A 13,560-nucleotide genomic window follows, 5' to 3' on the forward strand; every position below is an offset into this window, starting at 1 on the left:
CATACTTGGCCCATGAACAGCCCACTAACAAAATTATTAAGTTCTGATTTTGTACGTAGATTTATATAGTAAAAGGTCCATAGCTTTCCACGATAAAATATCATATAAATTTTATTTATTTTTTTCAAATGGACGATAATTCTATGAATAATAATATATTTCAGTTCCATAATGGGATAAGTTCTATGGAGACCACGTTTTCATTGGAGACTTGGAGACCACTTATGTACTGCAACTAAAATACTCCATAAAAACATTGCAAAACGTATTATTTTTCGAATTATGTTTTACAAAGATCATTATTTTATTGACAATCTTACAAATTTTATACATTTAGCAAATAAAATATTAAAAACATATTATTTTACAAAACCATGTTTGGTGTGCAGAACATTTGTTGATGTTGCAGAACATACATGTTCTGCTTGTTTATCATAAATAATTTTCAACATTTTTAATGAAATAGTGATATTTATCGAATGTACTTCGCAAAATAATAAATTTGATAGTGTTTTAATTGCAGAATATAAATGGTCTCCAAGGTCTCCGATGAAAACGTGGTCTCCATAAAACTTTTCTCTAATTATTATACGTATAATATCTTATTCACGAGTTATTAAATTTTACATAACAAAATATGTTGCGTAAATACTCCAACCTAACCTCCGTCCCGGATTCCATACATCCTCTGAATTTTATATGTTCACTTCGTCTCTCTGCATTCCATGCGTCCTCTGGATTCTATACATTCACTGTGCACTTTAATACTTCTGTAAATTATAGTTTCATAACTTATTTTTAAGATTTTCCTTTTTCTGAATAAAAATTTAATAAATTAAACTTTTATTCACAAAAAAATTTCAAAATACAAGTTATATAACTATATTTTAGAGGCGCGTGCCGCTCCCTACGTATACAACTCAACTTAGGAGGATGGACGGAGTAATAAGTTATCCAAATTAAAATTAACAATACTAGCATAGAAAAATGGCTACGACAAAAATATTGACCATCCTTCGTATGGTTGAAGTGGAAGGCCGAAGACACAAATATAAAATACACAAAATATGCATAGCATACTAATGTTACTAGCATACTCGACAGGGAAAAAAGGCTAGACATGAAGTAATTTTTCGCTGATAATACTGTAGCACTTATTATATATCTATCAAAAACTTGGGATTAAGCTATTCTGTACAGTTTTTTTTCCGCTGAATATATGCCAATGACATAAGCATGTCTGGAACCGGACCCAATAAAATAAGGTAAAAGTTTGCAAGACTTGTGGGATAAAAGACTGAATCAACTTAAATGAGACTGAAGTACTAAAACTTGGGTTCTACTTGTAGAACGAAATGAAACAGCTGATGAACCTGATGCATATATACACAAGATAGCACATATATTTAAAATTCAATCGAAAAACCTCGGTAAAACAAAAAAAAAAGATAAAAACAGATATCCACAACTGGTCATCTGGTCAGTATATATTTATATAGATAAGGGTAGGTTGCCAGCTTAGAAGCTGCTAACAGTTTCCAATTGGACAAAAGCATAAGAGCATCCCACGCTAGGATTCCCTCACTTGCTAGGGAAGAAATCCAACTACAATAAGTCTGCATTAAATCTAACAAGATATATTCTAATATCCCGAGAATGGTATGGGAGTATTATATCTTCATAGATTCACCCAGAACTCCACAGAAGAAAATGAAAGAGAAATAGCACTGCAAGCAAATCGTTAATTTTGATACCTACTTGCACAATGAACCAGCAGACTTTTTAATAAAGGTGGCTGCATTATACGCCAACTAATCACTAAACCTTTCTCCAAAATCAACATTTGACATGGTGCTTTTTAAAAAATTCCTTAACCTTTTTAGCTCTGCAGGCTGCATCTCTGTTCAAGAGTATCCCCATTAGAAACTTGATGGTTTATGCCTGCGGTTTCTTTCTCTTCCAGATTTTTAGGAACATCAGTGGCTCTACTTGTATATGGTGGTTGTTCTTGTGCACCGGAGCCACTCGAGGGGCAGCTAACAAGGTCCTGTTTCGAAACATTTACCCGATTCTCACTTCCTAACTGTAAGCTACTTTTCTGTTCACATTCATTAGACCCACTACCAACTTCAGTTACTTCTTTATGGTCTTGGGAGTTTCTTTCATCAATTTTCTCCCCGCCTTCACATTTTCCAAGGATATCAGTAGCTTCATTTAAAGCGGATGGTGAATTTTGAGTGCTATCATGAGACAGCTTTTTACTGAAATCTGGTCTAATCAATTTTCTAGTCTTACCTGCTTTACCTGCCAAATCCTCGCCTTCTGCATTAACTGATATCTTACAAGTCCTAGTGGTCTCAGCAGAAACTTTAGAAGCCATATCATCCAGAACCTTGTTCTTTTTACTGCGACGCTTAAAATCCACAACACGAGTCTCCTTCCATACTATGTCACTGTCCTCTTCCAAAAAACAGTCTACATCCGTTGTCATCTCTTTTGCTACCAGAGGCGGCTCAGATTGTGATTGATTTGAAAATTCAGAGTCCTCTTTACATCGAACATATACATACCTACTTTTTGGTCCAACTGGGGGTTTACCCTTCACCCAACGGTTGTGAGCATGGTGCAACGAGTCCATAATTTCATCTATTGATGCAAGCCTACCATCTTCATCATGAATGCCTTTATCTTCTTTTTTGTAAGTTCTGGGCGCCACGCTTAATCGAGAAAACACACTAGCTTTAACCACTGGTGCTTCGGAATATAATGAACCTAAGGCCGCATCATGCGGTACACATTTACTAGTTGACAAAGGGAGGAAATGCTCATCATGAACTTGGTGAGAATAAAGATCTTGAGCTGAATTCATAATTTGAGAGGGGCATTGATAATTTATATCTGGGAATTCAGGATCATAAGGAACAGTTCTATGAAGTGTATCAATAGATACTAAACCTGATGAGAAATTAGGCTTGATACAACTCTCAACATCACAAGCATTTGCTACCCCATCATCCTTGCTAAACGTGTAGTCATCAGCTACAACGTCTTCACTCAAAGTGATGTAGCTAGGATATACAGGTAAATGGTCTCGCTCTATACGGTCTCCAATGTTAAGAACACTCTTAGCTCTGTCCTCCATCATGAGGGGCTCTCTGTCTGCTCCAATCAATCCTATCGAAGACTTGCCAATGTGCTCAGTTGAGAACCTGCTTTTAACAAAGTTTGGCTCTATACCATCTCCAAAGTTGCGAATACTCCTAAATCTGTCCTCGAACATAAGGGGCTCTCTATCTGCTCCAGATTTGCCAATGTGCTCAGTTGAGAATCTGCTGTTTAAAAAGCCTGGCTCTATACCATCTCCAAAATTATGAGCACTTTTGAATCTGTCCTCAATCATAAGGGGCTCTCTATCTGCTCCAACCAATCCTATCGAAGACTTGCCAATGTGCTCAGTTGAGAACCTGCTTTTTACAATGTATGGCTCTATACCTTCTCCAAAGTTATGAACACTCCTAAATCTGTCCTCAATCATTAAGGGCTCTCTATCTCCTCCGGACTTGCCAATGTGCTCAGTTGAGAACCTGCTGCTTAAAAAGTCTGGCTCTATACCATCTCCAATGTTATGAACACTCTTGAATCTGTCCTTATTCATAAGAGACTCCCTATCTGCTCCCACTGATCCTATTAAAGAGTTGTTAACGTGCTCAGTTGAAAACCTGCTGTCTGAAAAAAATGCGCTATCAGGAGCTGAGTTTATAGTGCCCAAAGTATCCCCACTGCAATCTGCACTTGTAACATGCCAAAAGGGCCATTTATTAAGGACCTCACTTTCTGAAGCATCGCCACCGCAATCTGCACTTGTAGCATGCCAAGGGGGCCAATTATCACTTTCTGAAGCATCGTGACTAGGAAGCATGCCATCATCGTTTATCTTTCTCTTTCTAGTCCGATGGATATCAGGGATTCTATCGTTCAACCTTCTCAAGTAGAATAGGTGTAAAAGTGCACGAACCTGCATACATATTACAAAAGCATAAAAAACCATTGTTTTGGATGCTAGCACATCATTGACAGCCATACGACAGAAACTTAGAGACCTGCTGCTCAGAAAGACCAAAACGGAACTTTTTAGGTGAATAGTAATTATCTTTGATAGCTTCCCGAAATACAACTTCAGAAAGAGGGCGACATGACCAGATTGGAGCAATCCGAACCTGAAAAATCAAACCAGAATACCAGCCTATTGTATATAACAACAAAAAAGTACAGCTTCTGCGGTACCTACATTCGATATACATCTTATATTCATACCTGCGCAGGAAAATTTCCAGAAGAAGTAAATGCCTGGGGCTTAAGATTCATAATCCCATCAGATGTCGCCTGAAATACACCATAGAGCTCTCTCTTCTCATATTCAAATAGAAACAAAATCATGCCAGATTTAACCTGTTTAACAAAGTTAGCCATGGCCAAAGGAAGTCCAAAAATTTTACGTTTGAGGCATTCCTTTTTTGTAGCACTGTTTGACATGAAGATTGCACCAAACTTGGGTACTGAACCCTCAACATCCTCATTGAACTCCATGAAATACCTTCCAAACATAGACATACTACGTATTAAAGATGCATGATTTAAAAATATATAGGAATTGCAAATGTGGAATTAGTAAAAACTCACATAGAAGCAGAGTGCTTATAAGTAATAGAATTCGAAGCAGGAAGCTGTTTCTCGTTAAACCTCAGCTTTCATAGATAGAAACGTCGACGCATAATATTTACCACCATGATTTGGAATTAAATACAATAAATCATAAAAATTACTTAATATAACTCTTATATCTCTACTATCGTCATAAAGAGAGTCCCTAATAAACTAACATATACATTGTCATCAAACTTATTTAAAATAATATGATATATTTCATTACTGCCTTAAAGAAAACTGGAACAGAGAAATATGTTCGCAAATACACTTAGTACACCTGGCAATTCCACACCGCATAACAGATATTTACCAACTAACAAATAAACAATAGTTCAACAAACTGATGGTTTCAATTAAATATTGGTATATTACATAGAGCATATATAAAACAAAATATCACATAAACAAACAGTTCAATACCTGTAACAAGTCACTATTTAAAGTTATGTAAAATGCACCATTTCTAAAATACACATAGTAAAGGCAAAATTAGAGTAAATAAAAGACAGAGGGTTCTGGCAAAAAAAAAAAAAGACAGAGGGTGAGGGTGAGTGAGGGGGTGAGCGAAGGAGCGAGGGGGAGAGAGAGGGAGAGGGAGAGCGAGAGAGCGGGAGGGAGGGAGAGCGAGCCAGAGAGGGAGCGGGAGCAAGAGCGAGAGAGGGGGAGGGGAGAGAGAGAGAGGACTAGAAGATGCAACAAAATGCACACATACAGTAAAATAAATAATAATTATTTCAAAATTAGTAGTTTACCTTGAAAAAAAAGAAGAGATTCTAAACTCTTACAATGCAAATGAGAAAACTCAACTTCAATGGGTTGACTTTTATAAACACTGGACGCCAAGAGTTTATGGCTTCTGCGGCTGAAAGCAAACCAGAAGGAGAAAGCAGTGTTGTGAAATGCACAAAATAAAAAAAGGAGCACAAAATCCAACTTTGAAGTGCGATTACTCGCACGATTTTTTGCCAAATATGAAAGTATACATATGATGGGTCAAGTTCTATGGATTACACAAAAACATTGGAGTATTGGAGTACAAAATTGGATAAAATATAATCTACTCATTTAAAGTTTATTTTTTTTATTCTAAAATATTTGTAAATATCCGACAACCTGCAGATTTTTTTTCTAAAACATAAAGATTGTAATCAAAAGGTAGAACAATTACTTTTATAAATTGTAGGACACTATGTTCTACAATATGACTCATAAACAGAACAATAATCTTAATGCTTGTTAAAGTAGAAAGATATTAATGATTAATTGATAATTATGTTTAAGACTGCTTATAAATGATAAATTATATATAAATTAGGATAATCAAAGATATTATTTATGATTAAACTAAAAAATTATGATTCTCCAATACTCCAATGTTTTTGTGTACTCTATAGAACTTAACCCATAATATAATTGACTATGTATATAAATATATACTTTTCAAAACATTTGTTCTTGTATTTAACAATAGAATAGTATTTAAAATAGATTGACATAATAAAATTCTCCAACATAGTTGAAATTCACATAAAAAGTATCAAACTATTGGTCGATATATTTATGTAGTCTAAGAAGAAAAAAACCTAACACACATTAAGAGTAGTATTTAAGGTTGCTGCTCAAAATTAGCGAATATAAAGACAAGTAGGGTTTTTTTAAGTAAAAGGTATTTCAGTCTTTCTATATATAGTCCGAGTATTTTTGCGCTTTGTACCAGAAGTTCTGCTCTTTTTTTCGAGTAAGGTGATTTAATGCTAATTTGATAATCACAATATATCGTTCATAAGCAACTCACTGACCTTTCACATAATCGTGAAGCGCGAACGCGCGATTAATCGCGATTTTAAAACACTGGGGAGAGTTACAAAAAGAAAAGGTTCTGGCGTAGCAGTCTACTATAATTGCACTGCAATCACAAGCATATATATTGATAGCTATCAAAAGGGCACATACATATGTACTGTCTTGATGATTACTATAGTTGACAAAACCATAAGCCAGAAGAAGATTGGTTACTGAACCTTGACATGCTCACGCCAAACCACCAAAGCAGGGACTCAATTGAAATCTTCATAAAATCCTCACCACTTACATTTGTGTCCAAATCATCAGCATACAACATCATCGAGTTGTACTCATATAAATCATCATCCCACCAACCCATTCCCTTCTCCGTCATAGTGTTTATTTCTTTCTTTTTTAGTAAATGTTTACTTATAATCTCGAGTCGTAACCCTAAAAATATAATATGAATTGTCTAATATATTTTCTTTTGGACTGTACAATTTTTTCCGAAGAATAACTACATTTTTATTACCTTGGTACATACCTACTAGATATATGCTTCAGACCTAGTTGCGTTCTTGATAGCCAACCAATATAAAACTCCCCTTGCACACATTCTCCATTTATCGAAGAAAAGAGTGGTACAGGGAACATTCCGAATTTGTTTTCAAGAATTGGCTTCTTGAGGCTGTAGACAATGATCATTTCTCTGATCATTCATTCTCTCCACCTCTCTCAAGTCTCAACCTAATCGTTATTTCTCTCATCCCCTATTTTAAGACAATCACAACTACTGTACCATAAAGAAGGGCTGACATGTAATTAAAATACCGCGTACTCTAGCTGCGCACAAAAGCACAGTTAATGAACATTGCATACAATTAGTCAACCTGGCTATTACACACTACGTAGTTGATCATTCGGCTACTAATTAACAAACAATAGTTCACTTAATTCATTCTCTCGATAAAACATTGGTCTATTACAAATAGCATATACACACACAAAATATCGCATAAACAAACAGTTTAATCTTGTAACAAATCACTAAATCATGTAAAATGCACAATTTCCATAGCACACACTATTGGCATAAAACACAGAGAACGAGAGAGAGATATAGAGAGAGTGGGGAGACAATGAGAGAGAGAGAGAGGAGAGAGAGTGTGTGTTCAATAGTACTTGTAACAAGTCACAAAATCATATAAAATGCACAATTTTCATAGTACACAGTAATGGCAAAACTATATTAAATGAAACACAGAGAACGAGAGAGAGGGAGATAGGGAGAGAGAGAGAGAGAGAGAGAGAGGGAGGGAGGGAGGGAGGGAGGGAGAGAGAGAGAGAGGGAGGAGCGGGGGAGAGAGTTCTTGATACTGAGAGAGAGAGATTACCGAGTGAAGATGATGGTGAATGTGATTCTGAATGGGTGCGAGTGTGTGTATATTTTGAACTGGATTGAGGAGAAAGCCAAAAAAAGGGGACGCTGTGTACAGGTGATGATATATATACACCTCTGTATCTACACTGTTGAGAATTGAGATGGTTAATCCACTATTGCTACGCTGGAATACAAAACGGGGTTATTATAAAACTAATATAACCAGATTTTCTTTTTGCATCGATAATACAACTGGACTAATCAAATCAAAAAATTAAATAGTTCTGTTTAATATTCGCTCCACCCCTAAATAGTTGTTCATTTTCAAATTTTATCTGATTAATTTAATCAAATTTTGATTGAAATTTATATATTGTATTATTACAAGAAGTTTCAAATTATATCAAAAATATGTAATTTATTTTAAAATATAATTTTCAAATATTAAAATTTTACAAAATATGTTTTAATATGAAAAAAAACGATCAGTATGACCGATTAAAATCAATATAATATGAAACATAAGTGCAATATTCAGAAGCTGAAATGTAAATCGTTTATTCCATCCTATATTTTAATACCTGCGTGGTTATTTCCTTTTATAAAACTGTCAGTTGTAGTCAAGCCGGAAGAAATTGAGGTGAAAAAATGGTAGAAATTTCATTAATGTGTATACCATTTTTAGTGTTTGGTTCTTCATTCTTGTGGTCCATCTTCTTTTCTGTTTTAATCCACTTTTAGAATACTGTCCAGAGATGTCCCACTTGAAAATAATACTTCCTCCGTCCCCCTCAATTGTTTACATTGGAGGGGGACACGAAGACCAAGACAATGTATGAAAAATGAGTAAAGTTAGGTGAAAAGTGAGTAAAGTGGTGGGACCCATTAATATTTAATAATAGATTTGAGATAGTAGAGGAAAGTAGTGGGTGTAATAGTAGTTTTTATTGTTAAATATGAGATAGTGGATGTAATGATGAAAAAACTTACTATTTATGGTAACGTAAAGAAATGAGAGGGACATCCCAAAATAGTAACTGTAAAGAAATGAGAGGGACGGAGGGAGTACTATGTTGCAGTACCGTCACCTTGTCCATGATTTAGGATGATACTACTAAAAGTTACGGTACTCCCCCGCCCCACAATACATGTCTCTTTTAAAAAAAATTACGCATATTAAAAAAAATTAAATAGATAATATTTTCTCACTTGTACCTCTAATAAATGCATGAATGTAAACTCTTATTCAATTTTATATAAATTTTAAGAAGGATAATTTTGAAACAATGTTAATATATTTGTATTGAAAATTAAAAGTGGACAAGTATTATGAGACAAATTTTTTTCCAAAAAAGACATGTATTGTGGGACGGAGGGAGTAGTATCGAAAAACATCCAAAATTATGATCTTATCGAAAAACAAATATGCTAGAATCAAATCAACCTAATTTAAAAAGTTCGGTTTAGTTTTGTCGGGTTCGATTAAAAATCACTACAAAAACTTAATAAATTTAGTAGCATAAAATTTTATAGCAAATAATTTAGTAAATATGTATCGCAAATCCAAATAATAAGGAAAAAAAAATAACCACGAACGATTGCTAAGGCCTTGACGAACGATGTTTATCTCCTTTGGACGAGTTTGTAACCTGAAATGAAAGCCAGATGGTTGCTGCATAGTGTTAAGCGTACCTAAATTAAAACCTCAAAAATTTGTAATATCAGAATCAAGCAGAATGGGTTTTAAGTACATTATCATGCCAAGGGTTTTTTTGTTTGTCAAAAAACTCATGCCAAGGGTTGGCATGCACAGCCAGCATAGTTTTCACTTGAGCAAAATAAATCTATGAACTTATTGTATTCTTACCTAAATTAATATAGATGACAACCTAATTAAGCTCTATATTATCAAGTTGCAGCCTGTGGGATTCTTCACCGATCACAAGCTTCCTAAGACTGCTTCTTAGCTCCTCAACCCCTTCATCTAGGACTGCACAGACCGGAAAGATAGGAACACCAGGAACTCTTCTTTTCAATTCCTCATATACTTTATCTGCCCCTGGTTCATCCATTTTATTTGCCACAATTATTGATGGACGACTTGATAGACCCACGCGATGGAACTCAAGCTCTAAAATCAAATCTTTCAGTTGCTCCCAAGGATGGACTCCTGTTTTGCCATCTAATGCAGCAGCTAAGTCAAGCACATAAGTAAGAACCTGCGTGCGCTCAATGTGACGAAGAAAAGCATGTCCAAGCCCACGATTTTCATGAGCCCCTTTGATAAGGCCTGGTATGTCGGCCACTACAACTGAAAAATCCACATAATTCACATTCCCCAAATCAGGCCTTAAAGTTGTGAAGGCATAATGCCCAACTGTAGGCCTAGCTCTGGACAAAGAGCCTAATAAAGTAGATTTACCAGCATTTGGCATTCCCACCAGCCCCACATCAGCAATACTTTTAAGTTCTAGTAATATAACAGCATGAGAACCAGGCATGCCAAGGCTAAGTGAGGAATGCCCGTTAGCCTCAGATTCAATATCATCAACTCCCTTGTTCTTCTGTTCCCCCAACTTTAGAAGTTTGGGGTTCTTAAAGGCTTTTGGATAACACAAATTGCCCAACCCTCCAGTTCCTCCCCTTGCAATAATTATCTGTTGACCAGGTACAGTTAATTCCGCGACATCATATCGAACCTGTTCTTCTTCCTCTATGTCTTCTCCCAACTCTGTTTCTGAGATATTATCACCCACGATATTAGGTTCAGTCCCAGACCCCAGAGTTTTTATATTACTTTCGCTGTCTTCATCCCACGTCTTGTTACTAATATCCGGGAATTTAGAGATTGAATCATTTGACGGGCTTTGGCTTGCTTTCTTTGTGTTGGCTGAATTCACCAAAGTATTGTTATACTTTGTCTGCATCAACTGGGAACTCAAGTTATTGGATGATTGCTCGGTAGTTTTGGAAGTGACGTCTACTGTACTGGGGATATCCCATGGTTCAAGATCTGGTGAGGAATTATTTTCTACCATAACAGGAATTTCACCGTCTACTAGATGAATTACGGTGCCAACAGGAACTAGAACAACCTACCAAACAAAAAAGGGCATCAGTGCCCGGCATTATAGTCTCAAATAAAAAAAATCATATAGTCAAATGGCAATAACATTATAGAGTCCAAGAACGAAAATAAGGTTCATGATTTCAACCTTATCTGGCCCTCGACTTCCTATCATATTCTTTGAAGCGCCATTTCCTCCTCGTTGTGCATTCTGTTAGATATCAGGGTTATAACATATAGTAAAAATAAAGAGCAATAACAAGTACAAAAGAGACCGATAACTGAAGCAGGGAAAGGAAGAATACACAACAATGTGATGCTTTAAGCTACTGAAGTCCCAAATTCTGGGAGAACATTCCAATATCACATCACCACCTCTTCCACCATTGGCACCTACAGGTAACAGGAATATGCATATAACTTAAAAAACGAACAACCAAGTCAAATAATATACTTCCATTGTCCCAAATTAACTGTTTTGTTTTACTTTTTGGAGGCAAAATTGACCCAACTTTGACTGTATATTATAATATATAATTGAAAAAAATATATATTATATCATTAAAAGTATATGTAGTATAATTTAGAATGTAACTTTTAAAATTTTAAATTCATATAAAAATAATTTTTATTTTATAATCAAAGATTGGTAAATTTAACCATCAAAAGTTCAAACAGAACTGTTAATATAGGTGAGTATTATGGTGGCTGACTTAATCATATGATATTCATCAATTACTTGATATATTTCAAATTAAATATAGATAGAAGAAGCATATTGTTGGGAATAACAAACATATAATAAATATTCGTGGAGAAAAGCAAGTAGAGAAACTGAACATTTTTAAAAGATTACTGGATTAAAGTCAACGAGATTTAATATACACGACCTTGATTATTATAGCTATATGCATATCGGAGAAAATTAAGAACCCACCATCAGCTTTACCACGCCGATCATGCCTGCTGCGGCGAATGCTGTAACAACCATTTCCCCCGTCACCTCCTTTAGCTGATAGCCTAATCCGGTCTATCATTCTACGGTCCTGCAACAATATAATAATAAAATTATAGCATAAGAAGGCCAGATGTATTTAACAAAGATAATGCAAGAGTGAGCATAGACCTGTAAAGGATCATTTTTTGATTTTTTGAAAGAAGAGTACGAGCAGGTTTGCATAAGCCAGGGTGACTTTAGGAAATTTTCAATACTTTGTAGAAATTGAAGGTTTCTTATGCAGTTTACCGACATCTCTATTATAACATATGTCCCTTGAGCTCTTCTGAGGCTTGAAAACCCATGCCAACAACAGGATAGATCTATGTTAGAATTATTTGTGATATATGATTGTCCTAATATTTGAAAAAATCAATATAACAACAATGTTTAACATGATGCTCCATAATATGGCAGAACATACAAAAGCCTCAATCCTGTGCTGCACATTGTTTTGAAGTACAATTAATACATTAATCTATGCGTTAGAGAGTTAAATGTATAAAAAATTTGATGGTAACCACCCCTTGGATTCCTCTTGTCATGACCATTCAACTAATTTATACCAATTTTCAAATTCTAGAGTAATTCTGGGCCGTGTGGTGCCTAAAATCATGTCCAATCTGTATGTAGGGTTAGTGCAGACCATTTAGGTTGCAGTTACATATTACACTCTATGTTACTCCGACTCTGTCACTTCCGATCATCATACCCATGTCAACACCCGTGTCGACCAGACCTGACACGGGACACGCCCAGAGTACGTACTGGATCCGTCATGCGAAATTCTGACCCGTTGTCTTTGTCGCCGGGAAAATTACTAAATGATATTTCAGCTTGTATATTTTGACTATTGAGATTGTTTAAATAGATTGTTTTTGTTGCTACTTGCTAATTTTTAACACCCCCCCCCCCCCCCCCCCCCCCCCCCCCCCCGAGTCAGAATTCAGAGCGATCTGTGGCCTCATATTTTATTCTCATGCAGCGAATGTTTTTTTCAATACCTCTGTCTGCCTTGCAGTTTAGTGAAGTTTAGCAAGAGATATAGCTCAAGCACTAACTTAATGAAGATTGATGATTCAATTCTTAGTAGAAGCTTCCCGTAATAGTTTAGGAGGATTAAACTGTAGTGCCCATTAATTACTTACTTATAATAACAAAATCAAACATAGAAGAAATCACAAAAAACAGAGGTACAGAGGAAATTAAAGCAGCAAATCCACAGAGATACAAGAAGAAAAGCCAGTGAAATTCAACAAGCAAATCCAATCCGCACATCCAATAAAGAACTCCACAAAGATAGAGATAGAGAACTTACATATACTTGAACTCACAACAGTAAGAAAAATCCAATCCAATCAACGAATCCAGCGAGATTTGAGCAGTGGATTTGAGATTTGAGCAGCGGGTGAATTCAGTTGTGTACACACACAACCAAGGTACAGAAACAGGTATTAGCGGGGTTTAAAGAAGGCTTGTGACTTGTAAATATTTCATATACGGGTTTTTCTCTTCAAAAGCACACGCTATCACTAAATTTGATAAATTTGCTGAAATTTTATCGTTAGAAATTGATACAAAATCTCATGAGACTGGTAATTTTGATCGGTAAATAAATAATAA

At 35.5% G+C, this 13,560-nt stretch overlaps 2 protein-coding genes across 3 annotated transcripts; both read right to left on the reverse strand.

The window, feature by feature from the left end:
• Window positions 1-1,385: 1,385 nt before the first annotated feature.
• On the reverse strand, window positions 1,386-6,533 carry LOC108203943 (uncharacterized). The gene is made up of 6 exons (XM_064086022.1): window positions 6,507-6,533; window positions 5,460-5,569; window positions 4,497-4,594; window positions 4,315-4,383; window positions 4,101-4,217; window positions 1,386-4,015 (listed from the first exon to the last, which is right to left on the reverse strand). Exons 3-6 carry the CDS (start codon window positions 4,575-4,577, stop codon window positions 1,880-1,882), a joined length of 2,403 nt encoding a protein of 800 aa, XP_063942092.1. The 5' UTR covers window positions 4,578-4,594; window positions 5,460-5,569; window positions 6,507-6,533; the 3' UTR covers window positions 1,386-1,879.
• A 3,037-nt stretch (window positions 6,534-9,570) lies between these two features.
• Window positions 9,571-13,445, reverse strand: LOC108207027 (probable GTP-binding protein OBGM, mitochondrial). 2 transcript variants are annotated; one of them, XM_017377495.2, is made up of 6 exons: window positions 13,256-13,445; window positions 12,067-12,229; window positions 11,878-11,986; window positions 11,251-11,333; window positions 11,089-11,151; window positions 9,571-10,968 (listed from the first exon to the last, which is right to left on the reverse strand). In XM_017377495.2, the coding sequence occupies exons 2-6, from the start codon at window positions 12,190-12,192 to the stop codon at window positions 9,763-9,765; spliced, it is 1,587 nt and encodes a 528-aa protein (XP_017232984.2). In that variant the 5' UTR covers window positions 12,193-12,229; window positions 13,256-13,445; the 3' UTR covers window positions 9,571-9,762. The 2 variants fall into 2 exon arrangements, with proteins under 2 accessions (XP_017232984.2, XP_017232991.2); XM_017377502.2 differs by lacking the exon at window positions 12,067-12,229 and having other exon boundaries at window positions 13,256-13,444.
• Window positions 13,446-13,560: the final 115 nt, after the last annotated feature.

This window comes from Daucus carota, chromosome 1 (assembly GCF_001625215.2).
Source record: "Daucus carota subsp. sativus chromosome 1, DH1 v3.0, whole genome shotgun sequence".
NCBI classification, from domain to species: domain Eukaryota; kingdom Viridiplantae; phylum Streptophyta; class Magnoliopsida; order Apiales; family Apiaceae; genus Daucus; species Daucus carota.

Coding starts and splice junctions, on each gene's coding strand:
- LOC108207027 (XM_017377495.2), bottom strand. CDS start 12,192: ATGTCGGTAAACTGCATAAGAAACCTTCAATTTCTACAAAGTATTGAA. Junction 11,987..12,066: donor CAAAAAATGATCCTTTACAG/GTCTATGCTCAC, acceptor ATATTGTTGCAG/GACCGTAGAATGATAGACCG. Junction 10,969..11,088: donor GAAGTCGAGGGCCAGATAAG/GTTGAAATCATG, acceptor TTTGTTTGGTAG/GTTGTTCTAGTTCCTGTTGG.
- LOC108203943 (XM_064086022.1), bottom strand. CDS start 4,577: ATGAGGATGTTGAGGGTTCAGTACCCAAGTTTGGTGCAATCTTCATGT. Junction 4,218..4,314: donor CTGGAAATTTTCCTGCGCAG/GTATGAATATAA, acceptor TTGATTTTTCAG/GTTCGGATTGCTCCAATCTG. Junction 4,016..4,100: donor TTGGTCTTTCTGAGCAGCAG/GTCTCTAAGTTT, acceptor ATATGTATGCAG/GTTCGTGCACTTTTACACCT.